The 26,152-nt window shown below is 41.0% G+C and overlaps 1 protein-coding gene across 3 annotated transcripts in view; it reads left to right on the top strand.

The window, feature by feature from the left end:
- Nucleotides 1-25,515, top strand: part of ttbk1a (tau tubulin kinase 1a) — a 57,407-nt gene extending 31,892 nt beyond the window's left edge. For all 3 annotated transcript variants that reach the window (XM_037764457.1, XM_037764458.1, XM_037764456.1), the window contains 4 exons: nt 429-769; nt 1,138-1,316; nt 21,344-22,803; nt 24,096-25,515. In XM_037764457.1, coding sequence (XP_037620385.1) covers nt 429-769; nt 1,138-1,316; nt 21,344-22,803; nt 24,096-24,501 — 2,386 coding nt within the window. In that variant the 3' untranslated portion in view covers nt 24,502-25,515. The remainder of the gene's footprint in view (nt 1-428; nt 770-1,137; nt 1,317-21,343; nt 22,804-24,095) is intronic.
- The last annotated feature ends 637 nt before the right edge of the window (nt 25,516-26,152 follow it).

The raw sequence follows: 26,152 nt of genomic DNA, 5'->3' as shown, positions 1-26,152 counted from the left end.
CACGAGCAGTGATTGACAGCTGCCCAGAGACTGCTCGGCTCTAAATAAATAGTAAGAATGGTTTGGAAACCGGTGGAAACAGGCTATTTTGTGACCACACGTGCCAACAACAACATCAGCAATGTATCTCGCGTATGTTTCACGTCATTTACTGTGTATTTCTCGTGTGTTTTCGTGACAAAACATAGTTTGGAGACCTCATCAGGGATTCCTCCTGGTGAAAGATCTTGTAGCGTGTGACCTCCTGTCTCCCGGTCAGTCATGTAGTGTGAAAACCACAATGACTTCAAGATTCCCGATTACAAGACAGCAAGTTGTGTAGTGTGATCAACACAGCGATCTGATGACTTTGAATGTCTTGTAGTGTGAATTAGGCATCAGTCAAGTCACATTTTCCCCATGTCTTCATGTTTCTCTATGTCCTCCAGGTCCAGAATGGACATCCTCGGCTCTCCGTCACGTCACGTCTACTCCTCCCAGCCGGCTCAGATGCTGTCGGTCGACCCCGGTTGCCGTGGCGGCGGTCAGGCCAGCGGCCGTGCGGAGGTGTCAGCGGCGTCCGTCGACCAGGAGGCGCACAGCAACGCCTTCATCCGCTCCGTCCCGCTGGCCGAGGAGGAGGACTTTGACAGCAAAGAGTGGGTGATCATCGACAAAGAGGCGGAGCTACGAGACTTCCAACCAACCACGTCAGGAACCACTGACGAGGAGCCCGAGGAGCTCCGCCCCCTGGAGGAGCAGGAGGAGAGGAGGAGGCTCAGGGCCGCAGGTAGGAGCAGTTCATTTGTCTGTGTTTTCTTCCATTTATTTTGTTACAAGCTGTGTTTTGTGTTTTCTGTTGTTTACACGGCTAACAAGTTTTTAAAAATGTTGGTTGCCGATGCTGCATTCTAAGAACTACGATCATTCTGTAACACTAACATCATCTCAACAAACCACCCAGGAAATCTTCATAGTGGAAAAGCATTAAAATTACTTTCTGCTGACTAATGTTAGACATAGAAATTGTATTTGTAAGATTAACTAACAACATTAACCCCCTCAGAGCAACATTAAATTAATATTTATTTTGATATAAATCACAAAATGTTTGCATCAGTCTCTTGTAACTCTGGTCATCATTTTGTTTCCCTGCAGGGGAGCTGGTGGTCCGTCCAAAGACCCACACCAGGGACAGCAGCCGAGGGATGCTAACGCTAACGGAGGAGGAGGCATCGAGGAGGAGCGGCGGGAGCCCCGCCCAGTCGCCCTGTCACTCGCTGCCGTCAGGACGCCCCCGCCGGAGAGAGTCGGATCCCATTGGACCTCAAAGACCGGTAAGAGACCCAGCCAGCCAATCAGAGGAGAGCTCAGCTCTCTGATGTTGGCAGACAGATGAGGAAGTGGACGGCTGCTGTACAGGTTCATCACTCTGATGACTGTTACCAGACGCTGTCATAAGGAAGCGTTCTGCAGCAGCTGCTCCGCCTCGTTTATCTGTCGGTCAACGTGCAGCTTAAAGGACAAATCCAGCGTGATCGCAGGTTCAGCTCATTTCCAGATTCTCCTTCTTTGGTTTCCATCAGTTTTGATGATTCTGCAACTTTTTATTTCACTTTAGGAAAGTTTCATTGTTAGAAAAGCAAGCTTTTGACCAAGAGATTGTCGGTTCAATCCCCAGACCTACAGGATAAATCAGGTACAGGAGAGTTCACCAAACCTTCACTGGATAAATAAAGTAAAAAAACATTGGCTGTGACTGACAGGAGGTTGAGTCTAACACACTTACAGAGAAAGTTAGGAGTGAGCACACCTGAGAGATTAAACTTTACCTGTAGATTCACTGAGCAGAGTAGATTTCCCCTCCAACTATCAGATAACAGTGTATGTCAGTCCAATATTTGGCCAAGTGTTTTTTCCTGCCTCATCAGTTCCATCATCACACGAGGAGGTGAACACGTTTTCATCTCTGGACCTGAAATGAGATCTTGGGTGCTTTTTATTATGCTAACGTGTCTCCTCGCTTCCCTCACTCATGCCTCTTCGTCACATCTTAGCTCCTCCAAACGAGGACGTGAGAGAGAGAGATGCAAGGCTGGAGGAGTCGAAGCTGCCAAATGAGAAATCTTTGGTTCCATAGCATCAGTCTTAAGCGACGTCAGTTGCTTCAAACTGTGTGGCACAGGTTGAGGTGCGGCATTTATACGTCATGCCACTTGATAAAACAGCATAGGATACACCTGTGTTTCCTTGCTCTAAGCTCCCTCAGAAGCCTCCTTTCCTCTCTCCTCGTCTCACTACAAACACTGTTAACGTTTCCTGCTTTGGCCGGAGTGGATAACGTTACTCGCTGCCGTTCCTGGCACTCTCTCTCTCTTGCTTCACCACTCATTTCCCTCGTACACAAATACTCTACACTCTGCCTCTGCTCCAACTGGCTCTAGAGAGGGACATTAGCGTTTTCATGTCGGCCACCATATTGTAGCTCTCCAACACGCTTGGCACACGGGAGAGGCTTCAGTTGGTTGCCATCTCCTCACCTCACCGCTAGATACCGCCAGATCCTACACACTGGACCTTTAAGGGATTGGAAGATCCTCCATGATGGCTGAGGGGGAACAATTTCTGGGTCACAGGAGGAGAAAGGACGTGAGGAAGCACCAGTTAGCATAATGAGAAGCACCTCTTATGGCTTCCTTCTAATTTCCTCTCCTAAGGGTTAGGGTTAGGGTTAGGGTTTTTGACCCGATGAGTCAAAAATCACTGAAACTGTCATTTGTTAAAATAGTTTTAATCAATCTAATCTAATGAGCGAAACATCTGGACTCATGCTGGAATTGTCCTTTAAAGGTGTCACAGTGATGACAGGCAGGCAGACTCCTGCAGGAGTTTGTCTGCAGCTGAACATCTGTCACATGCAGTCGTTCTGTTCAACCAGCAGCAGCCAAAAGATCCAAAAGATAGATTCAGTATTTCCTAACTGTTCACTGACGGGGAGAGATGGTGATTAGATTCTTCATGTGATGTTTAAAGTACATGTTGCTCCACAGCAGCATACCTGGTGAATTAAGCTCCCCTCATGTTCTTTAACTGAGGACATCAAAGCTGTCGATGATCCCAGATAGATGTTTACCGACTGTTTTCACACAGCAGGTTCAGTTTTTCAAGATGTGTTTATACACAGTATACATACTTATGAACTGACCCTCTTATCATGGTAGGATCAGATATTGTTATAGATTTCTCTCTTAATCAGCCTCTTTTTCACAGATGTTGTTCTGCAATATATAAATGATATTATATAAACTGACCACTGCTTTTAGACACTGTGGCAGATTGAAAAGTATAATTCTCATATTGTTGTTGTGTTGTGCGATTAGTCTGTTCTCAGTGTTACCGAGTGGACAGCAAAATGGGAACACCTTAGTGTTTTAAGAAAAATTGAACATGATTGTTATTGTTTGCATTCAGCAAGAGCATATCCTATGAGCCTTAGCTGCTGTCAAAGCCTCATGGGTGCTGTAGCTGCTGAATATCGTGTTCAGATTTTTCTGTCCAGTGCTGCAGTAGATATTTTATCATCGTCATTGTGGTCAATGTGGACAGAAATCTTCAGCAACATAACTTCAGCTTCTTTAAGAAAAAATACATTTAGTTTCTGATGCTAGTGGAAAAGAAGCTATACAAGAAAGGGCTGGAATTAAAGGTGTAGTTTCCCATTTTGAGAAATACACTTATTCACTTTCTTGCTAAGAGATATATTGCCTTCAAATGGGGTCGTGTTTACCGTGTTCACGAGAAGAGTCCATATGAACGTCCCCCTCTTGTGGTATTCACGACCTCGTAAAGTGGAAAGTTTCTGAAAGCTCCAAGTTGTGATGTTTGTTGATGTTGTCAGAAATGGCGGAGGCCATGGAAGTTCATTTTCCAGCGCACAATAAGTTGATATATTGTAATTTTAGTCGTGTATTGTTTTTCTTCGTAATTTTATAAAATGTCTGAGGAAAATGTTGATATTCCAAACGGCCTCATCCTTTTCCTCTGTCATTATGCTTTTGCATTTCCTGCATTATGTTAGCCACTTGCTAGCTTGCTAAATCATTAGCCTCTCCGGCTTCTAGACGCTGACTTCTAGATGCCGACAGTAACGTTAATATTACCGTTGCATAGCAACGACTTAACCACTTGAACGCCAAGGATATTGTATACACGACTTCCCTTATTATAAATTCGAGATCACAAGTTTCATTTGAAGGCATGCAAAAGATGAGAAGATTGATTAGATTAGATTATTTTAGTTTAGCATAAAGACACTAGTTCATGTTATATGTTCCTTGTTTAATCCAAACACAAGCAGGACAACAAACCAGATATAGCGGGATAGTTAGTGAGCTGTGAACGGTACCGCTGTCTTTTCCTCGTCATTGTGGAGCAGAGTTGAAATACTTTCCATCTCTTTGCTTTCGCTCATTGACTTTTGCTTTGGACCATTGTTTTATTCTGAAGGAGTGAATGAGAAGCAGCACTTCCTGTATGATTCAACCGTGTAGCCATGATGTTTCTATGTCAGGATGTTGATGATGTTTTCATCTTCTTCTGTTGTTCTGCTGTGTTTTCTCATGTTCTCCGACACGCTAGAGTCAAAGTGACTGTTTCACCACCTGGTTTTACACACACACACACACACACACACACACACACACGCACACACACGCACACACACACACACACACACACACACACACACACACACACACACACACACACACATACACACACACGTTTACTTAGGTCACTTTTGGGGACACTGCATAGACTTACATTAATTTCCTTGAGACTCACCCTAACCTTAACCACTGACCCCAAAATCTGCTTTTTCCAAATTGGGGACATGGCCTTTATCCCCAATTGCACAAACCGTCCCCAATTAACTTGTCTTTAGTCTGAAATGTGTCCCCGAAGGTAGCTTAAGTCAGGAACACACACACACACACACACACACACACACACACACACACACACACACACTCGCACACACACACAGATTTGGTGATTCATTTCAGGTTGGTGGCTGCGTGGAAATTTACTGTAAACAAACCAGTTTCAAAACTATTTTGGACGGAACCTGTCAAAATCAATGAAAAATAAATGACTTGATAAATAAACAAATGAATATGGCATTAAATGGACTAAAAATAATATTATAAATAAATGTAGGCATTAATTAGTTGACAAAATGTGACATAAATTGATATTTCTGTTTACTGTTTTATTTTTATTAACTTTTAAATTGATGTATTTATTTTAGCGTTTATTTTTTTACTCATTTTATATTATTTCTATATTTATTTTATCTACATTTAACAGTTAATGCCGGTCTCCTCCCCGAGGGTTGGGTCCAAGAAACAGCTCAGCTTCAGACGGAAATGCGAAGGATAAAAAAAAATGGAGAAATAAATGAAAAAATAAATAAATACAATTTTATAATGAATAAATACTTTTAAAAATAAATCTAAAATATTAACTAAATTTAAAATGTAATAAAAATAAATGGATAAATAATAGGGGGAATTAAATAGAAGCATAGATAGATAGGGGAAGTAATACAAAGATAAATAAATAAAGAAGCAAATTAAAACAGAAATATCAATTTATGTCACATTTTATCAATTAATTAATGCCTACATTAATTTAGAATATTATTTTTAGTTCTATTAATGACATATTTATTTATTTATCAAGTTATTTATTTATTTTTTAACCCATTGGCAGGTTCCATCCTCCATAAAAAACAGCCCAGTATTCCAGGGATTAACCTCCATATTGGACGAATCAGTACCTCACATTGTACGTCCGGTGCCGACTTTCAGGGAAAGTAAAGGTGTGGAAGTCGGGTGGTGGATGGACGGTAGTGTAGCAAGTCCGTCTTTCATGCAGGAGACTGGAGTTTGTGTCCTGAAACAGACCTGAAATTAATGTTCATCTTTTTATTAACTGTAACCACAATTTTTCCCTAACACTAATCATACCTTAACCATAGTTTAATTTTCATAAAATCTTTCCCTAACATGCTGCCATGTGTACATATTGTAGAAAGTGAGTTAAGAACACTGACATTGGACGTAAAAAAAATGTTGAAAGTAATCTGGGGTTTTGCAGAAACTTCCAGTATTGACGTTCTTGTCTTACAAAAGGTTCATTTAGAGAAGTGGAGTGGTTGAAAACAAAATAACAGAAACTCCTGATCATTAAGCAGTCCATCATGATCCTGATTCAGGACTGTCACAGTCCAGTATTAGGGTTATGATGCTCGTCATGTCATGTACGTCAGTTTGGAGTAAAGTAACAAACAACGTTCTTCCGGTAAGAACCTTTATAAACCCCTGAGTGAATATGCCAGTACTGTGACGATCCTTCAGTAAAGAGTATTTTGGAGAAGCTCATCACTGTCAGCTTTTGTTGAGTCTGTCAGAAGAGTTGGTTCAACTTAATGGTCGTAGTTTGTTCAGTCAGAGTCGGCTCTCTATCTGGTTGGATCTCCACATGATGTCTGAGACTTATTTTCTCTCACTGCATGAATGGCTGAATTGTCACACATGTTAACTCGGTAACACTTAAATTTACCAAATTACCCCAATATTTACCTCAAAATTGATCAAAAATGACTTTATTATAAACATTATTTAATAATTATATTCTAAAATAGCATATAATGGTTAAAATAGGGCCCTAAGGCTTGAGAAGCGGCTGCTCTTCATCGGAGGTGGAAAACCAAAACTAATAGAAGGCACTTCTGATCAGGCACAAATCTCACCACTGTGTGACTTATTGTCTACACAAATGTAACCTGGTAACTGATGTCATGATTCAGGGAGTTTTTTAAGAAATTTCAAAGAAGTTATATGCTAATTATTATCTATTTATCAGCGGACATGGAAAGAAAGCTTATCAATTAACTTTGTATTCCTTTCCTGGAAATGTATTAAATAAATTACCAGCTATTCAAGGAAATAGCAGAATAGAATTATTAAATAATGTTTATAATAAAGTAATTTTTGATCAATTTTAAGGTAAATATTGGGGTAATTTGGCAGTAATTCCAAAGAAATTTCAAATAGGTAACTTGCTAATTATCACCTAATTACCATGTAATTTGCGGACCTGTAAAATGAAGTGTTACCATTAACTCCAGCTCATAGAAAACAATACCTGTATTTACTCGTAACAAGACAACAAGTTTTTATTTTGTCAATTAGTAATCACACTTACACTTTACCTAATTAGCTCATGTTTGACTCAGTTTCATTGGATTGAGTTCAGGTTCAATAATTGGTGGTTGAGATAACGTTAACAATACACTTTTCGTAATTGCGTCCAACTGTTTGTGCAAATCCTAGAAGTAAAGGGTTGAAGACACATATCCATTTTATTTCTAACACTCTGCTGCACCAGCCGTAGTTTGGGGTCCTGTCACCACATACAACACATGTATATCATATCAGCAGGAAAAGTGTCAGAAATCATGACAAACACATGGAAACTGTTATATTTGTTCATACACAGCCATTGTTTTCATCACTGTGGAACATTTAGACATGTATTTGGTATTCAAATAATACTCGAAATGTCAAATTTTAAAATGTAAATCCAGTAAATTCCTCAAAGTGTTCAGACCGGACCGTCAGAGATTTCTCATTTTTAGTCTACGAGTGTCGACATGATGTCATCAGCTGTATATAATGAATCCATCATTCAGCCAGATTATATTAATGAAGTGTTGCTGGCTTGATGGTTAGTGTGCTCTGCATGTTGGCTCAGTCAAAGATGCTTCACTACAAAGATACACTGGTGTATTTATTGGAATTCAAAAAAGAAAAGAGTCAATTGTTATGTGAATGTCTGGTGTCGGGAGCTTTGCATTAAAATGAAAGATGAGAACCCTGAAGTCCAACTGAGAACCAGAAACTTAATGTTTGTCATGAATACACATCATTACACTTTCATGGGCTCTTACAACAAGCTGAAACATTCAGATGTCTGCTCAGACATCACTAAACACATACAGATCACCTGCACTGACAATGACAACAAGATGTCATTAAAAATACATTAAAAAAAACATGTGTCCACTAGTAGCTGAAACTGAAAAGACATTTTCTCAGATCACTAAAAAGACAACCATTTAAGAATTTAAGGAGTGTTTTGTCGAATGTGTACAGAGGCCTAGAAGTGCCAAAGGGTAATGTTTTATTTTTAATGTGGTGTATGCACAAGATAAGAAATTATCTTTCAGGACTTCTGGGCTTCCATAAATTCAAGATGAAGGTAATAAAACACACAATAAAAAAACGTTTGTGTAAAACTGATATAAATATTAAAACAACATCTGTTCTAAAGGCTAAATTCTGAAAAAAAAAAAAGGTTGAAAGCGTTATTTTAGGACTAAATAATAAAATATTCTGACAAATGGACTGGCTATAAAACAAAGGAAACAGCATCCTTGAGCACTTTGTTATGGAGGACCAAACCTGACCAAAAAAAAACTGTGACTAAATAAAATTGAAAATTTGATAATTTATATCACAACACAAACCCCCTAAAAACTGCAGTGTTCATTGCAGCCACAATATGAATAATGTCCTGATGGTGGTGCTACGGGAAAGATCATGGAGTTTTTAATATTTAAAGGGTTCATCCTCTGAGGAGGAAGAATGACATCAGGACATTTCATTACATTCAATTTTTTTTTCTGTGTGCTTGTGTATTTCTTGTGAAATTTTGTCCTGATGGTGGCGCTAGAGGAAAAGTCAGGGGGCTACCAGAATCATTAGGATTTTACCTCTGGGGAGTCTGAAAATGCACATTTGGTTTCATGGTAAATGAATGTGGAATCATTGAGTTTCACATTTATTTAACATTTTATTTTCACTTCAGTATTTATATGTAATTTTCCTGCAGCAGGATTTCTCTTTGTGGGTTATTTGTTGATTCTTTTTTTCTTGGTTTCTTTCTTGATTTTTTATCCATTTATGCTTTTCAGTTCAGTTCTACATGTATGTGACCATTTGATTTATTCATGCACTCATTTATTTATTTACTAATAAGTCAGGTTTGATCCTCCATACTTGGTGGCTGCTGTTTACAGGCTGGACGTTATTACATCATCACTGATATTTCACTTTATCTGCAGCGTGCTGAAACGTGTGCACAAATCCGTTTTTAGTGATATTTTAGCGAGCTCTACTTTATTTTCGTGCCAATTGTCACCGCTAGACTCAGAGCGAGCTCTCCGCCGCCAACCATCGAGGACTGCCATTCTCTTTTTTACTCCTCTCCAATTCTTCCCCTCCCCTCCACATAACTACTGACGCCTTTGCCCCCAACCTATCGCTTTAAAAGTACACAGTATTTCGAGTTTGACTCACCTGAGGAGACACAGAAAAGAGCGAGGGTGCCATTGGGACAACACAAGAAGAAATAAAGTGATGTTTCGGGGTAAGCACAGTTTAGGAATAGTCCTTTACCTCTGTTCTCTCACTCAGTTTCTGTTCCTCCTCTTCCTTTTCCTTCTGTTCAGACATATTTCCTCCCTTTTTTTTCCTCCGTTGTGTGTCTGTGTTTTGTGTGCTTGATGACTCCATCTCTATTTTGTGTTCCCTGTTTCTTTTTGCATCTCCAATGGTAATTTTTCCTTCAGAAATCCAAAGCTCAAAAGTGTCAGTTGTCCAGGCTCAGACTGTTGTAGACTAGTGAGCTACAGTATGTGCAGTGTTCGTGCTGGTGTGTCCTTTTAAAGTGCTTCTTTGTGGGGGAAAATATTTTTCATCACCATTTGTCCAGCTAGAGGGATGACCAATCTGGCAACCCACACAGCTAACAGTCTATTGGCTCTCTGTTAACTTTTTTCATAGCTTCTAACTAGTATCTGATAGCTGTAACTGTAGACAGATTTACACCAACACTCCCTCAGCTTCTCTCCCGAGGCTCCTCCCCTCGTAACCTTTGACCAATCAGCTGAAGGCTTTAGATGTGGGAGAGCACCAATCAGCTCTCTCTTGTCTAACGCCAGGTCAGGGAGGGGAAGGAGACGAGGGCAGGAAGTCAAATCAGAGTGTTGGGACGTAGCCGTAGGAAAACATTAAACATTAAAATACATTTATTTTTTATAAAGTGTCCCCTTGCTAATCTCCCTCCCTCTCTCTGATTGGTCTGTTTGCAGTTGGAAGAGGACAGGCACCAACCGCGGCCCAATCAGCTGAGGAGGCTGGCCTCCTACGTCTTCTCCTCCTCCACCTTGGAGACGGAGCAGTATCCCCACGGAGGAGGCAGCTTCATTCAGAGGAGCCGCTCGGCCGAGAGCAGCCCCGCCCACATCACTGCCGCCAACGCCTCGGTCCGGCGGCGGCACGCCGGCACCCTGCCGACGCCCGGTAGCCCGCGGAGCAGACACTCGGTCCTGAACGTGTCGCGGACGCAGCTTCAGCAGATGTTAGCCAAGCTCATGAACAAGAATAGCAGCTGAGAGGACTGAGAGACGGACTCAGAACACACACAATATAGACACACACATGTAACACGCATACATGGACAAACACATACTGTACTGTATATGCAGATTTTGTCAAACCAGTTTTGGGGCAGAATTTGGCCGCCCCACCTCCCCCACCCTGGTGTCTCAGCACATAAACTCTATTAAGACTGCACACAGTGTAGCTCACCTACTGAGGACCTGTGAGAGTCCAAAGTGACCAAAGTGACACTTGTTAAATAAAGATACTCTCCCTGATTTAATTAAAGTGCCTCTAAATCCCAAAATCATTTATTAATTGTCTTTAGTTTGAAAAGCTCTGAGGACATGTTAGAATTTGTGGTCAAAATTAGAAATGCACCAATCCAACTTTTTCAGTCCCGATAGCGATACCTGGGCTTTGGGTATCGGCAGATACCGAGTACTGATCCAATACCAGTGTTTAATTAATAAGCTGTATGCCTCACTGTGTGGAAGTGACTGGGATGTGTAAGGCAACATCAGGCTGGACTTAAACATTGCTTTCTTAACTTTGTAAAACAAAATGTAACAAATAAATACATAAACATAATTTTACTGAATTATTAATTATTAATGCAGCAACAAATTAGTCAAAACTTAAACAATAATTAAAATTCCGGTATATAATGTATATAGTATATAAACATAGAATTAAATTGAATAGATTGGCCCCATTGTCACCGATACCCTATCCAGCCATTTGAGTCAGTATCGGCTCGATATCCGATCCGGTATCGGTATCATAGAAAAAAATCAAGAAGTGCCCCTTTAAAAAACAAGAAAACAAAGTAACAAAAATTAAACAAACAGCTGATTACCTATTTGTAATTTGCTGGTTTGGCACCCCTGCATATACAAACACATACACATATATGAAACTGACATAAAGAACACAGAGAGCCAGATAATAACCCCACGTCAATTAAACACAACAAGCCATATGACTGGCACACAGCAGCACCGCTGTGCGTGTAAACATGTAGTTTCACACACACATGTTCACACTCATGTAGCTCTACCAACTACATTTCGAGCAGAGGAACAGAAGAAAACGGGAAATATTTTCCATGCAATAAACTATAAAGCCTCTCTGCAAACCTGATGTTGCACACGCCGCAGACCTGGCAAACTGGAGGAAATGATGTGAAACTGAATATCTCCTTCTTGTTTCTGTGAAGAGGAGGAAAGTTAAACAGAGTGAGGCTGCTGACAGACTGTTAAGCTTTACAGTATTTGTGCATTTATTTATTTTTATTTATTTTTTCTGCTTTACCTGCTAAAATGAAGGAGCGATCGTCGAGGAATGCAGGTCGTCCCGGCGATCATGTTTTTGCACCGAGACTATGGAGTCGGCGTTTCCCCTCCGATCATACCGTCCACCGAGCAATACACTTGACACCGCTTCACCACACGTCTTCACCGACACAAAACCAGTGATCCAAACGTCTCGCCCTGATTCCAGCTTCATTAAATGTTGTGTGTGAAGAGAGAAGTGTGAGTTTTCTCTGTGAAAAGGGTTTTCTGAAGGTGTCATAACTTTGACCTTAGACTTAAGCTCCGTCTTTATGACAAAAACTGTTACTGTGCTGGGTCTCTGGGTAGAAGTACGGTGGCCCAAAAGTGCAAATATTTCACACAAAAAAAGAAAATGCAGCAACGTTTTTGAAAAAACTAATTAGCAAGAGTGAATACACAATGACATTTCACAAAACAACAAAATAAAACCCCACAACATTTCACAAAATAAATTCACAACTCAATAACAATATAGCGGGAAAAAAATGAAAGGACAACACAATATTAATTTTATATAAATGTTTCACAAAACATTAAAAATAACAAAAACACTATGACTAGAAAAAAAATGTAAACTATAAACTACACAACTTTCAACCCAAGAAATAAACAAAACAAAGACATATTTTTTCAAAACAAATTAACAAAACAAAACTTGTAAACCACAAAAAAAATGAAACAGAAACTTCTGTGACAACCTCTCACAATTCTTTTGCTGAATGTATCAATTTTAGTTAGCTTATTTCTGATTTATTTCCTGGACGGTTTAAAAATAATAACTCTATGAAATGTTGTCATTTGCGGTTGAGGGCCACCATATTACACGACGTAGCCCGCGGACAGAGCTATCTCTTTGCATTGAAAGCACCCTGCGTTCAATGTGACACTTTTTTAACTAAACTTTTTATGATGTAGGAAGGGTCGAGATATTAAACATGACATAGAGCATCATGGGAAGGGAGACATAATACAGTATTACTGGCTGTTGTTGGTGCAGAATAGAATAGTTACACAAAGATAGCACATTGTCGTCCTTGCATCAGTTTGTCGTGTGATTGTTGCATCTCTTGTTTGAGCAGCTGTGGCGCTTCATTTTATCTGGAGATTATGACTTAATTTTCTTTTCATTTTAAAATTACACAAAGTGTTTGTCGCTTCGTCCACCACTTTGGTTCAGACTGGAATACATCTCAACGTCAGTTGGATTGTCATGAAATTTGTTTCAGACATTCATGTTCCCCAGAGGATGAATCCCTCTGACTTTGGTGATCCTCTATCGCCATCATGATGGTTAACATTTGTGTTTTTGAGTGAGATATCTCAACTATTGGATGGATTGTGATGAAATGTGGTTAAGACATTCATATTTTCATAATTGTAATAACTTTGGTGTCTTAACTTTTCATCTAGCGCCATCATCAGGTCAACATTTCAATTTGTCCAATACTTTGGTTTGTGACCAAATACCTGCAGAGCTAATGACATTCCCGTCAGCCTCAGATGTACTTTATGTTTACTGCTAATCAGCAAATGTTAGCATGCTAACATGCTCAACTAAGATTGTGAACAAATGGTGCCTTCAAATGACGTTTGTTGACGTTGTCAGAAATGGCGGAGGCCATGGAAGTTAATTTTTTGGTGCATAATAATTGAATATATTGTAATTTTAGTCGTATATTGTTTTTCTTCGTGATTTTATAATATATCTGAGGAAAATGTTGATAACGGCCTCATCTTTTTCGTCTGTCATTGTACCTTTGCATTTACTGCATTATGTTACCCACTTGCTAGCTTGCTAAATGGTTAGCCTCTGTGGCTTCTAGACGCCGACAATAACGTTAATATTGACAGTTGCTTAGCAGCGTTGTTCTCACGACTTAAGCCCTTGAACTCCAAGTATATTGTGTACACGACTTTCCATGTTGTAAACACGAGCTCACGAGTTTCATTTGAAGGCACAAACAGTAATACCTGCTTCAGGTTATCTGTAGATAACAGTTAATTATTGATCAGGACTTATGTCTTTATCAGGATAACAAGCGTCTGTACTTCCTGTTCTTTCCAAGTCCATTTCATCATGGAGCTGCTCATCTGACAGTAATCGTGTTACTGTTAGAAGCACTTTATTTTCTCAAGAAAAATTAAGTCATAATCTCAAGATAAAAAGCTCAGAAACACTTTCAGAAACCACAGCTGTTCAACGCTTCAGAAGGTTGTTGTCTCACCTGCATTGTTCCACGTTTGGATGTTGTGTTTGAGTTCAATCCAGATCTTCCAGAGGACGAGGTAGATCCTGTTTCATTCATAAGGATGGTCAGTTAGAAATGCAATCAATAAGATTATGTTGTTTTTTTTGTTGGTGGAGATACTGGACGATAAACGTTGACTTAAAGGGCCGTCAGATCATAGGTTTAGGCTGTCGTGTTGGTTACTGTTTGGTGTTTTCTGGGCAGTTGTTCCTGGGTTTTTGTCTCTGTTTGAGTCAACTGACCTAATGAAAAGTTGTAAAGGTGATGGTCATCTGTGGTTTTGTAAATGGCAGTGAGTTTGACCAGAAAAACTCTTCATTGTGTGTTTAAATCTATTCTGCAGAGGTCTCTGAAGAGGTTTTCCTGATTCCTGACATCTTGGTGTGTGTTTGGATCACCATATTTACTTATTTCCATCGTGCTTCCTCTTCCATTACTATTTTTTGACCGCTGGACTTCACTGTTGCACTTTATCACTGAGTCGATCGGAGAAGGGGGGTCAGGCCGGGCCGAGGGTCTCACTATATGGATGCAAAACACAGATGCAATAAGTGAAATATGGGATGTTACAGCAAAAAAGAGAATTATTTAAATGGGCGTTCTGGTGGTTTAAACCTTTTCAAATCATACCATCTGTATGTAGATTGATTTTCTTTCTTACAGGCAGTTTCAGTTAATTTCTATGAAAACCAACTTGCAGAGATTTGAAGCATCCTTGAACTCACATCCAAGGAGAATTTTGAAAACTGACTCTGGCTCTGAAATTCCAGAAAACATGATGATAGTGCAGAAAAAGTCAGCTATTATCTGCCTTCAATTTCAAGTTGATTTCTACAGAAATTAACTGTAAACAATTGCAGCCTGGAAGGAAGGAACTCGATCTGATGGAAGATTTAAAAAACGATGAGCAGGAATGAAAAGTTATTAATGAGATAAAATAAACCACCACTATATTCCCATAATGGCTCCAGTAGAGCAGGGCGAGGGCTTTCTTATTTCCGACGCAGTTCGCCTTTTTCTCCGTTTCACAAGCAATGAGACAGAATAACGTTACAGTCAGCAACATTTGTATCGTAAGAGCATGCATGCATAGTTAATGTAGCCAGACGGTGTCAGCGTTGACCAATGGGAAACAAGCTGAGTGTGTGTTATTTGTTGGTTTTAGTGGCAGTATGTTACCATGTCTCCATTTGGGAAATGGTTGTTCCTGGTAAATGTCTTAAAAGGGAATTGTCAAAAATGGTATTTTGGTGGTTTATTGTGTGAACATCCAACAGTCAGGAGGAAACACCATCAGATCAACAAACATCTTAGATCTAATGACCAAGCTATGAAAAGAAAATCTACATTGTAAGAAATGATCACACATTTTTTGGTGTTTGGTTGAGACAGAGGCGGTGGAACAGCTGATTTGTCAGAGACATTGATATTGCGAAGGATGGCCTGATTTAGATCCAAAATCCCACAAATCCCAAAATGATTCAACCCTGCAAAGAATGTCTGAAAATTTGCTTGTCTTTGAAAATCACACTTTTCTTCCAACAAAAGTGCCATGCCCCCCAGAACAACCCATTCTCGTGAGTCAATTCTTGAGCCAGGAAGTGAGTTACCTCACCTCATAGGTGTTTCACTTCCCACTTAACCACCGCAGATGCTGGTGTGGAAGAATACTAGAAAAACAACATCAATAGTTTGTTTAAATGTAGTTTCAAAAAGTCTGTTTAGTTGTTCAGAGCCTCCCGATTTCAAAGGTTCAACTGTCATTGGCTATAATCACAGTCTACACAGTGTCTGCACACTTTGAACAAAACAAATGTCAAACAACAAAATGAAAAGCCATCAACACAAAGAACAATAGCAATGTTTCCATTCACATATTTTTATGAGCATTTTTATGAAGTACTGCTTTAGAAGCTGTATGGAAATGGCAAAATTCGTTAAAAAAGAAAATTTGTTATGCTTGCTTGAGATGGTTTTCGCCTTTGTCGAAAAAGAGTTGATGCGCTAAATGGATTATGGAAACACCTTTGCCGAATAAATTCTCACGTAGCGAACATTTAACTCATATGACTGATCAGCTGTTTCTGCTGTCGGTTTCTTCTCGGATATTCCCATAACGCGTTAATGCTTGTTTTTGTCTCCGGACAGTACTAGCTGACATGAAAGAACTACTGAAACAAATTCATGAACACCTCTGTTCATTTTTTCTCTCGTAGATGGTTGGATGGCCAAGGCGACTTGTTTTGTTTCTGGTTCGCAACCTCTTCTTCTTCTACTCTGTTTACTGGCGGATTACAGCCATGCGAAGCCTATAGCGTTTCTGACGAAACTACGCTGTAGCCGAGTTTATTCTGTCCAAACCAGTTGATGGAAACGGGCCAAATTCGCATTACTTTTTTTGCGACATTTCAAAAGTTTGCCTAAAATTCATTTGACAACTGAATGGAAACACGGCTAGTGAGTGTTTGTGACCAACATTTAATCGATTTATCACGTTTAGGCTCTTTCGGCATATTGCAGCAAAAGATCTTTACAAGAGTCTTTATTTTGACATTTACTGGTAAAATTCTCCAGTAGCGAATGTCTAGAACAATTTTTTCCACTCTGAATGACCTTAAAATAATCAGTGCTTGTTTCATCCTGAGAGATGGAGGCTTTCAGTAGAAGATCTACAAACATCTGTGAGGTAGTTTCTGTTTGGTCTCCACCATGTTACCATCAGAACAACGAGCCATTGTGAGGTGTTGAGCTGTGAAACCCTGTTTAATATTAGGCCTGTTGCTAACATCATACCAAAGCAGCGCTCTGTGGTTTGTTGCTTTGAATGTCATTCGAACGTCATTCTTCAAATGTCTCCTGAACATGTTCAAAAATGTTTTGGAGTACACTAAATGAGACTAGCTAGGACGGCCATTTTGTGCAGTGAAACGGTTGCTTTCTCAATGTGTTAAAGGGCTACATTAAGTAAATATGCACCACTTGCTGTTTCATTGAGCTTGAAGCATTACCATTAGCTGAGCCTGAGCGTGTCCCTCTGTGCTGAGGCTCATCACAGCTGCGGTCTGATGAGGAGACAACCTGAGTTTGTTTTCATGCTGCTTCTTGCTGAGTTCAGGACATCCTGCCTGTTTTATATTTAGCATAGCGTTACGATACAACCACTTAGAGAATGTATGAAGTGGACTAGCTGCTAACTTTATTTTGCACGCCTGCAAAATGATTCACCTACCGTACAAGATTGTCACTGATACATGTCAATGTTTTGTCCTGTGTCACCATGAGCGCAGTGCCACATTCAGTTAGAAACGGACGGTAGAAAGCTTCGAGTGTGCTTATTATGCTGACGATACACTTTAAAAAATGATCCGCAGCATTAATAACAGTATGTCGTACCAAGAGACTGTTTACCGACTGTCGCCACTCTTTGCATGAGATCTACTGTTTGTACGACTCGCACCTCTGACTGTAAAATGACTAAAAACAACACTGTACTGTAATTACAACGAAAACACAGTGAATATACACCTCTGACTGAAAAACGTCTGTGATTTTTTTGTAAATAACTCACACCGCTACTAGAGGGGATACTCACGGATCAGAGCTGTGGAGTCCGGAGCTGACTTTAACAGGAAGCAGCTGGAGCCTTTCTTATCATCACATCTTTAATTCTGCAGTGTAGATGTGAACATTTACATCCAGTGTTTTGTTTGTTAGTGGATGAAGTCAAGCTGCATGATGCTGTTAAAACATCATGGACTTCACTCAATATTTGGCTGTTTGAGTCGACCGTTCTGAATGGATGAAATGTCTTTTTTAAACAAGTTTTACATCTAATTTTTGCTGTTTTGGACACAATTCCCATCAGTCACAATTGGATTTGATTCAACGTCATTTCCGTAAACAGTAGACAAATGTTGAAGAGCTTCTTCCTGGTTCGTACTGGACTTAAAGCAGTTTTGCAGGTCAACAGACCAATAAAAAGGTCTAAATTAGTCAATGCATTCATTATTGTCTATGGGAATTATGGCCAAAACAATAAAAGGAAAAAGAGTGCAAGTTGAAAATACTTATAAGGCTGGCAGTACACCAACTGCTACTCAACATGGTGCTGTGCAAATGCTTGTATATTCATTTAATGAAGTGCAGAGTTTCAATAATTAAACATATTGCCAGGCTGTTGAATTATGGCTCTCCATTGTGTTCGCCAACAGGCCTTTTTGGCTAAAAGAGCACGTCAAATTGAATCTTGTTTGGAGTATCATGTTTGTCGAACTGCTGCTCCTCATGTTGCGCAAACTGAAAAATATATATATGTCAATTTGGTTTCAGTTGATTTAAACTAGAAAATATTAAACTGTAACTTGTAAAGAGATTTCCAGAAAACCAAAAAAATGTACTCCAGTTCTGTTGATTACAAATTCCTGATGTGTAGAAGTGCAATATTTAGATGTGATGGTAAACAGTAGTACTGTTCAGTGGTCAAACTAAAAATTAGCCCCTGAAAAATCAACATTTTGAAGGTTTTTATTAATAGCAAAAATTAAATTTCCATCACATCAATAATTCTGCGACTTTGAAGCCTTTATGTCCTGAGACTTTCCTCAAAAATAGATGAATGCGGCTTGAGAAAAAACTGTTAAAACTGTCACGTACCACAAACTTTTTTCAGTCTGCCACAAAACATTTATACCTCATGAGTCACACACTAGAATTATATACATGTAAAAAAAAAAAAAAAAAGAAAAAAGAATTTATAATGCTCCTCCAACACATCCATTTTATTGCATATTTGATATGTTAGTGCTGATCTTTGTGGAATAACAGGGTGATATTGTACAGATAACATGTCTGTAGAGAGAACAAAACTGCATTGTGTCTTTAGAGGTGACCACTCGTCTCCATGTTAGTTTTGTTTAGACTGTAGGCTTTGCCACATTCACCAGTTCGTTAATCAGATCAGTATGAACCTTGTGTGTCACTAGTTGATTCTCAAAGGAACATTCAGATACTTTATGAAATCCTATTCAGTCCGAAATTAGTTGTTTTCCCAACCTGGTCTCACAGGAAGGCGTATAAATATCACGACATTACACGGACATTCCGCGTGTCATGCGTACGCATTTTAGCCTTTTCGCATGTCATTTGTACGCCACTTTTGGCTTGTCAATTGTTCGCTACCCAAACATCCGCAGTTAGGTTAAGGCAAATAAAACACTAACTTAGGTTCAGGCAAGAAAACCACACAGATAGGGTAAGGAAAAGCGTCATGGTTTGGCCCAATCGTCACGGGACAATCGTCACGGGACAATCGTCATGGGACAACGGTCTCGAACACGGGTCTCCTGGTTATAAGTCCGGTGTTTGTTAAACCCTTCCACCTCCTCACCTGCCCATCGTAAATGGTCTTTTTTGCTTTTTTTACTACGTCACGAACTCTTACCATAGCATTCACACGGGGATGCATTTACATTGCAGTCAGTACAGGATACATGACGTACAAATGACAAACGGAAATCAAGAAAGGCGTACTTATTGCACGCTAAATGCTTTGCACATTATCGTGGCATTTATACGTCTTTTGGTGCGAACGGGAGAAGATGAAGATGAGGAACATCTCAGTTTGTCCAGTACAGAGATAGGTCCGGGGTGTGTTTAGCCTAGCTTAGCACAAAGACTGGAAGCAGGGGGAAACTCCTAGCTTAGCTACTACATTTGCAAGTATCTTGTTAGCTATAGTCATCAGTCCATCCCGTAGTCAGCTGGGTTTAGCAGAGTTAGCACTATGAGTTCAGGACTTAAGAGAAGCTGTGTTCAGTCACTGCTCCCAGCGGTGGTTAGCTCCAATGCTAACTGCTGCTAAAACCACAATGACTTCCAGTCTTTGTGCTAAGCTAAGCTAAACACATCCTAGACCTATCTGTGTACTGGCTGAAACTGTGTTCAGTGCAGTTCTCTGAGGATAACAAAGTATTTTATAAAATGTCTGAATGTTTCTTCAACGTTTTTGCAATAACAGCAGAGTTTCTGTTGTCCAGGTAAAGAGGACTGAAGAGCTCACAGTGTTAGTTCAGTGTGATGATCCGTGAGTGTCTTTCACTTGTATAATACATGTAAGCTTTTTTTCTATCACTATATGACTGTACAGTACTGCTTGTATAATTTACAGGTAAAGCATGTATTTTAAACTTTTTGTAAATCCAAATGATAACTGTGTACATATATACAGAAATGTAGAAAGTAATTAGGTTTGCAGTTAATCTCTAATAGCATGATAATTAGCTGGGTTTAGTATGTATGTACAGGCTGTATGTTAAATCTTTATGAAGGGAAACACTTGAAAATCACCTGATATCAGACTGCGTGCTGTCTAAGGATAAACTCTGCAATGCATTTTTTTGTGCCTTTTATATCAATGTATGTAATCTAGACAATCTTGAAAAGCTTGTGTACAACCAAAATGACATTAAAATGGTTTTGGGGGCAAATACCTCAGTTCCTGCAGTCTTTCTTACTTGGAGAGGGACCGTTAGCGAAACCACGTGCTACACACGTGCAAAACTATCTTTTCGACAGATATAGATCACGTAAACAGGATGACATCAAATCGACTTTATGAACGCCTGACTATGAAAAATTTTAAAACGACAGAGTGATTTGATAAACTGAGTTTAATTATTTGATTTAATAAATCATCTACCCCACCACAGTCAGTTTTAATCGTTTAATGATACATTACCTGATTTTGTCACAGTGCTCCCAAATACCACAATTTCCTCTTAGCTCAATGTTAATGCCCAAAAGAAAATCCCACATTTCTGGTGGGAAGGAGAAACACACGTACCTTTAAACAAACAGGTTTTTGGAACACCGACTTTTTCAAGAAGGTGGTTGAAGGATAGAAAGAGGGAGGCTGTGTTCGCACGGTCGAACAAGTCCACAACCGGTCATGTCAATCAGAATGCACGGCTGCATGTTAACGGGAATATTTGTGGAATATTCCTTTTCATTTGCCATATAAAAAGTTTAGAAGGTATATTGTCTTTTTCGCAATAAGGGCAAAAACTACAATTTTTGAATTTCACCCCTCATATGGTTTCCTTGGTCATACATGTGTATAGTATATAAGCTGCTAATGAGGCTAGTCCTTCGGTTAATTGTGACTGTGATATGTCCAAGCTTTAACACTAAACTTCTTCCAAGAGGTTTTTGTTCCGTGCTGTCTTGTTTTGAGTACATTCAGTTGTAATAAAGACTTATGTATTTTTTTCAGGTGTTGTCGCCCACGGAGCAGAGCAACCCGTCACCGCCGTCTCCAGACTATCGGACAAAGGGCCAGAGCGACGAGAAGGAGCATTTCCACATCCTTCCTCAGCTCCAGGCCAAGAGGGCCGACTTCCTCACCGTCATGCTCACCGGTACCTTGCCTCAGCGCCGGAGCTTTACCACGCCAGACGAAGAAGTCCAAGAACCCCCAGGGCCTAAGGATGACGACGTCACAAAGAGTGAGTCCAACAGCGAGGCTAGTCAGAAGAGCACTGAACGTAGCCAGGACGCTGCACCTTCAACACTCATGGCCGAGGACCAGAGGGGCCAGAGAGAGCACGCCTCAGCTGCTGATGCAGACCCTGACCTGGAGGACGCCTCCAAAACCCTCGTCCTCTTCTCACCTGGAGACACTCGTAAGTCTCCCTGTGGTGGTGAACATGTTCTAGAGGGAGAGTTGGCCACACCATTTGCTCTCAGTTCTCGTACCGACCGCCTCCTGGTCGGGGAGGCGATTCAGGCTGAACCCTCAGAGACCGGCCGTTTGTCCCCTGCTCTCAGGTCAGACCTGAGGCCTTCCACTCCCATTGCTCCTGCATCACCGCCCTTCACCAAAGTTGAGCGCACTTTCATCCATATTGCCGAGACATCACACCTCAATGTCATGTCTTCCAACGGTCACTCTGCCAAGGAGAGTGACCGGGAAGTCTTGGCCATCATGAAGGCATCAGCTGTAGAGGATAACACCCGTGAGCAGGTGGGAGCACCAGTGACAGAAGAGTCTCCAGAGGAGACTGTGCCAGATCAAACTACACCAGTTGACAAACACCTCAAAACTGAGAATGGTCCATCAACTGTCTTGGCCCAGTCTTTGGAGCCTGTCCCAGAAGCCATGTCACCAGTTCATGAACATACAGATCTGTCACAGGAGCCCAAGAAACAGCCATTATCCAGTGAAGAAGTTGCCAAGCTTCAGACGACCGGATCAGAACCACCGGCTGCCACAAAACCCAGGATCCGAAGCCGAATCCCAGTACTCATCTCTGAAGAGGACTCAGGCTCAGAGCAGTCCTCCTCCCTCTCAGCTCGGGCTCGGCTCCAGCAGCGGGCCCGGCAGCTGGACCTGGCCCGCATGCTGGTCCAGAAGCAACAGGGTCGCTGGATGAGGAGGAGGATGCTGTCGGGGACGTCATCGTCCTTGTCCTCTGGGGACGATGAGCGTCGGAGGGCTTCTGAAACTCTGTCCACCACCGGCTCAGAGGAGGACACACATACCTCGGACGAGTCCAAGAGGAGCACCCGTCTCAAACCGACTGAAGAGCAAGGCTCCAAGGAGTGCAGAAGCAGGATCCCCAGGCCTGTCACCCCCATAAAGAGGCCGTCAGTGGGGCTTGCTGCTGCCGCTCCTTCTCCTCTCTCCTTGCCAGACTCCAGCACTCCCAAAGGAGCATCATCCTTCACTAACGGGTATGATTCTGTTTCTCCCTTTTAGTGTATACAAGTTTTGATTTTGAAGTAGCAATAATTTTTAGGGCTGTCCTCAACCACACCAATTCTTAGTCGACTAACACTCATATAATTTTGTCAACTAATCGATTAGTTGATCTTCAGCCTGAAAAAGCATAAAAAAATGACTGGGTGCTTTCACACCTATAAGAATCATTGTGTTTTCGTTACCTTAGAATGAGCCGTTTATATCTACATAGAGAGTGGGTCTCTTCTCCACAGAGTTCGCCATGTTTCTACAGTAGCCTAGAACGGACAAACCAAACTCTGTTAACTTTTCCTGCTTGGGCCGGAGTCGATAACATTCACTCCCATCGGCGCCGCTCTCTCTCTCTTGCTTCACCACTCACTTCCCACCTAGACACACACTCTACGCACTCTACTCTTACAACACTTGGCTCTAGAAAGGGCCATTTGCGTTTTTGCATCGGAGAAGTTATAATCTGCCACTTCACCGCTAGATACCGCCAGATCCTACACACTGATCCTTTAATGCAGTGGTTCCCAAAGTGAGGTCAGGGGACCCCCCAGGGGTCCTTTAGGGAGTTCCAGGGGGTCCCCAGCAAAAAGGAGAATCATTTATTTTCATTATAATTCCTTCCATAAGTAACACAATGACAGAATGTATGATTATTTTGGCGATGGGTTTCATACACTTTCTGTAATAAAACATCTCAAAGCAAAAAACTTATCAGATGGGGGTTTGTGGTCAAATTTGTGTCAGTTTAGGAGTCCTTGACATGAAAAAGTTTGGGAACCACTGCTTTAATGAACTGACAAAGTACACAGAGTCACATGCAAGCAGAGCAATTTTGACAGCTTTTGACCTATTAATCAGGGGAAAAAAACACGCTGATGTGCTTATAACACCACAAACAAACCACACCAGAGTCCACTTGGAAGCGGACCGAAACCCACCTTTTCAGGCGGTCTCGGTTCGGTTGTTTGGTCCACATCAGGGTTCGATAGCTTTCACATTTCTCTCACCAACGGGCGCCGCCACCGCCGATTCAACATGCTGAATCTTCCGAAAAACCTTCGACACGGGCAGACTAGAGCCAACGGTGGGGGACACACAGAAAAAACTAGGCCGACAGACGTTCACTGATGGCCTCAAACTGTCCGACGGCCGAACATCGGCTTGGTGTGTCAGGACCTTAAGTCCAAAACAACCAATTAGTTGAGTAATCGTCTAAGAGGGGGCAGTCCTAATATTTTTGTAGAACACTTTCAATATACTCTTCTATCCACAGGAATCAGAAAATTGGACTAAGCACTCTCAGCACTCAACGGAAATCCAAACCTGTCTCAGCCAGGTCGTCCTCTTCATGTCCCCGTCCATCTGCTGGCCCGTCCGGCAGCCCTCGAATGCCCCTGCGAGTCCTGTTTGGAACCCGACGCAGCCTTAGCTCCACCCACTGCAGGACTGACAGCCCCTCCCCTCAGAGAGTATGTCCGTCCAGGCAGCCCCTCTCGGTTCGAGCCCCAACTGTCCCCATGCTACCGCCCAGGACTACAACAACCATGCGGCGCAGCGCCTCGCAGGAAGCCACCGCCCAGACCTCCTCTGGCACCGCGCCTGCCAGGACCAGGCCGAAACCAGCCGGTGCGGCTAAGGGAAAACCGAATGCCAAGGAGAAGGTGGTGCCCGCTAGATAATACAAAGAGACTCATAGCTGAGACATGTTTGTGTATAATCAGTCTTCGGACAAGCTATGCCTCAAAGGTTCTCACCTGATTCCATATTAGACTGTGATGTTACAATCACCTCCTTCAATTCATTTAATGTACACGGACCTCTTATTTTTTCCAAGGACAGCTTACTGAAATATCTTCATGGGCTTCCAGTAATTTCGACAGACTGTCTTACAGGAGCGTTGCTGCCATGGTGCTATGGATACGTCTGCTGCTCCCTGGTAAAACCCTGATTTAACTGGTTTCTGGAGCTGAGAATCATGGCCTCCAACAAGTCCAGTGTCAGAAACTCTCACCTTAAACAGTACTCCCAGCTTGTCCACAGCTATACTACTCTTCTATTGACAGTACCCTGCTTGGTTCACATTGCATGGTGAAGTATATCACAAATACATTGAATCTGTAGAAGGAAAACAACATGTACAAAAATCTGTACCTTTAAATTATTTGATATAGTTCTCCCGTCCTATTGGGATAAACGGGCAAAAAAAGAGACCAAATTGGACTGGTTTGAATGCCCGTATAATGTTAATATAATAATAAATAGATTCCTAACTATATCCTGTACTTATTATGGTCTTGGATAAAGAGAAGAGTTGGATGTGAACACAAAATAAATTGCTCGGCCGCTCGCCTCCTCCTCATGGTGTGACAATGGGCATGCTTTAATCATTCTATTTTCTGGGTGTTTTTATTTTCTTTATGCTCTGAATTGTATATAATAGAATCATTTCCCATAAAGACATCTTTATTTTTTATCTTGCCAAGCAAAGTGTAAAGTCTTTAACCTTCTGTTCCAATGTGTTGGCACTATGCCCGTTTTTTACGCATGAGAAAAACAGGGTTAACCATGAGAGGAAGTTATACCTGCTTGGATTGCTGCTGACAGTGCAAAGGTTTGCTGGTTGTTGGAGCCCATGTTGTGTTTGTAAGGGGATCGATGGGCACTGAGCTGTGAAGTAAAGTCTTGGTCATGTGGATGGGCGTCTTGTCATTCTTTTCTCACTGGTTTCCAGTAAACCCAGGGACCCGACCTCGTCTGGGTCCAGACTTTCCACCATGCCTTGGGTCCAGTTCAGGTGTATTTTAACTTGCCACTGGCGTCAAGTGGTCTGTATAAACACTAGGGCTGTCAATCGATTAAAATATTTAATTGCGATTAATCGCATGATTGTCCATAGTAAATCGTGATTAATCGCAAATTAATTAACATTTATTAACATCTATAGCTTTAGTTACTTTGCAAAATATAAATCAGCTCATAAATGATGTTATAGTGTTATAGATTAAGCTACCCAGCAGTATATAAAGTAACTGACATTAGCTCCACCTTTTAACCAGCTGCAACATTAGTAACGCATATACATTAATGCATCAATAACTATCATCCAGTATTTTCTTTTTCTGAAATTAACCATTTTGCATAATGAGTACTTTCACTTTTGGTAAAGTAGGCCTATATTTAGATGCTAATGCTTGTGTACTTTTACTCAAGTAAGATTTTAAAAGCAGGACTTACTTCTAACAGAGTATTTATATACTGCAAGTCTCTATGGTAATGATCTCATATTAACAGCCTTAATTCCAGTTCCACCAGAGATTTTATAAAGTCACT

Source organism: Sebastes umbrosus, chromosome 3 (genome assembly GCF_015220745.1).
Source record: "Sebastes umbrosus isolate fSebUmb1 chromosome 3, fSebUmb1.pri, whole genome shotgun sequence".
Classification (NCBI taxonomy): Eukaryota; Metazoa; Chordata; class Actinopteri; order Perciformes; family Sebastidae; genus Sebastes; species Sebastes umbrosus.
Note: the sequence above shows the minus strand (reverse complement) of the source record. Positions and strands in the feature narration are given on the sequence as shown.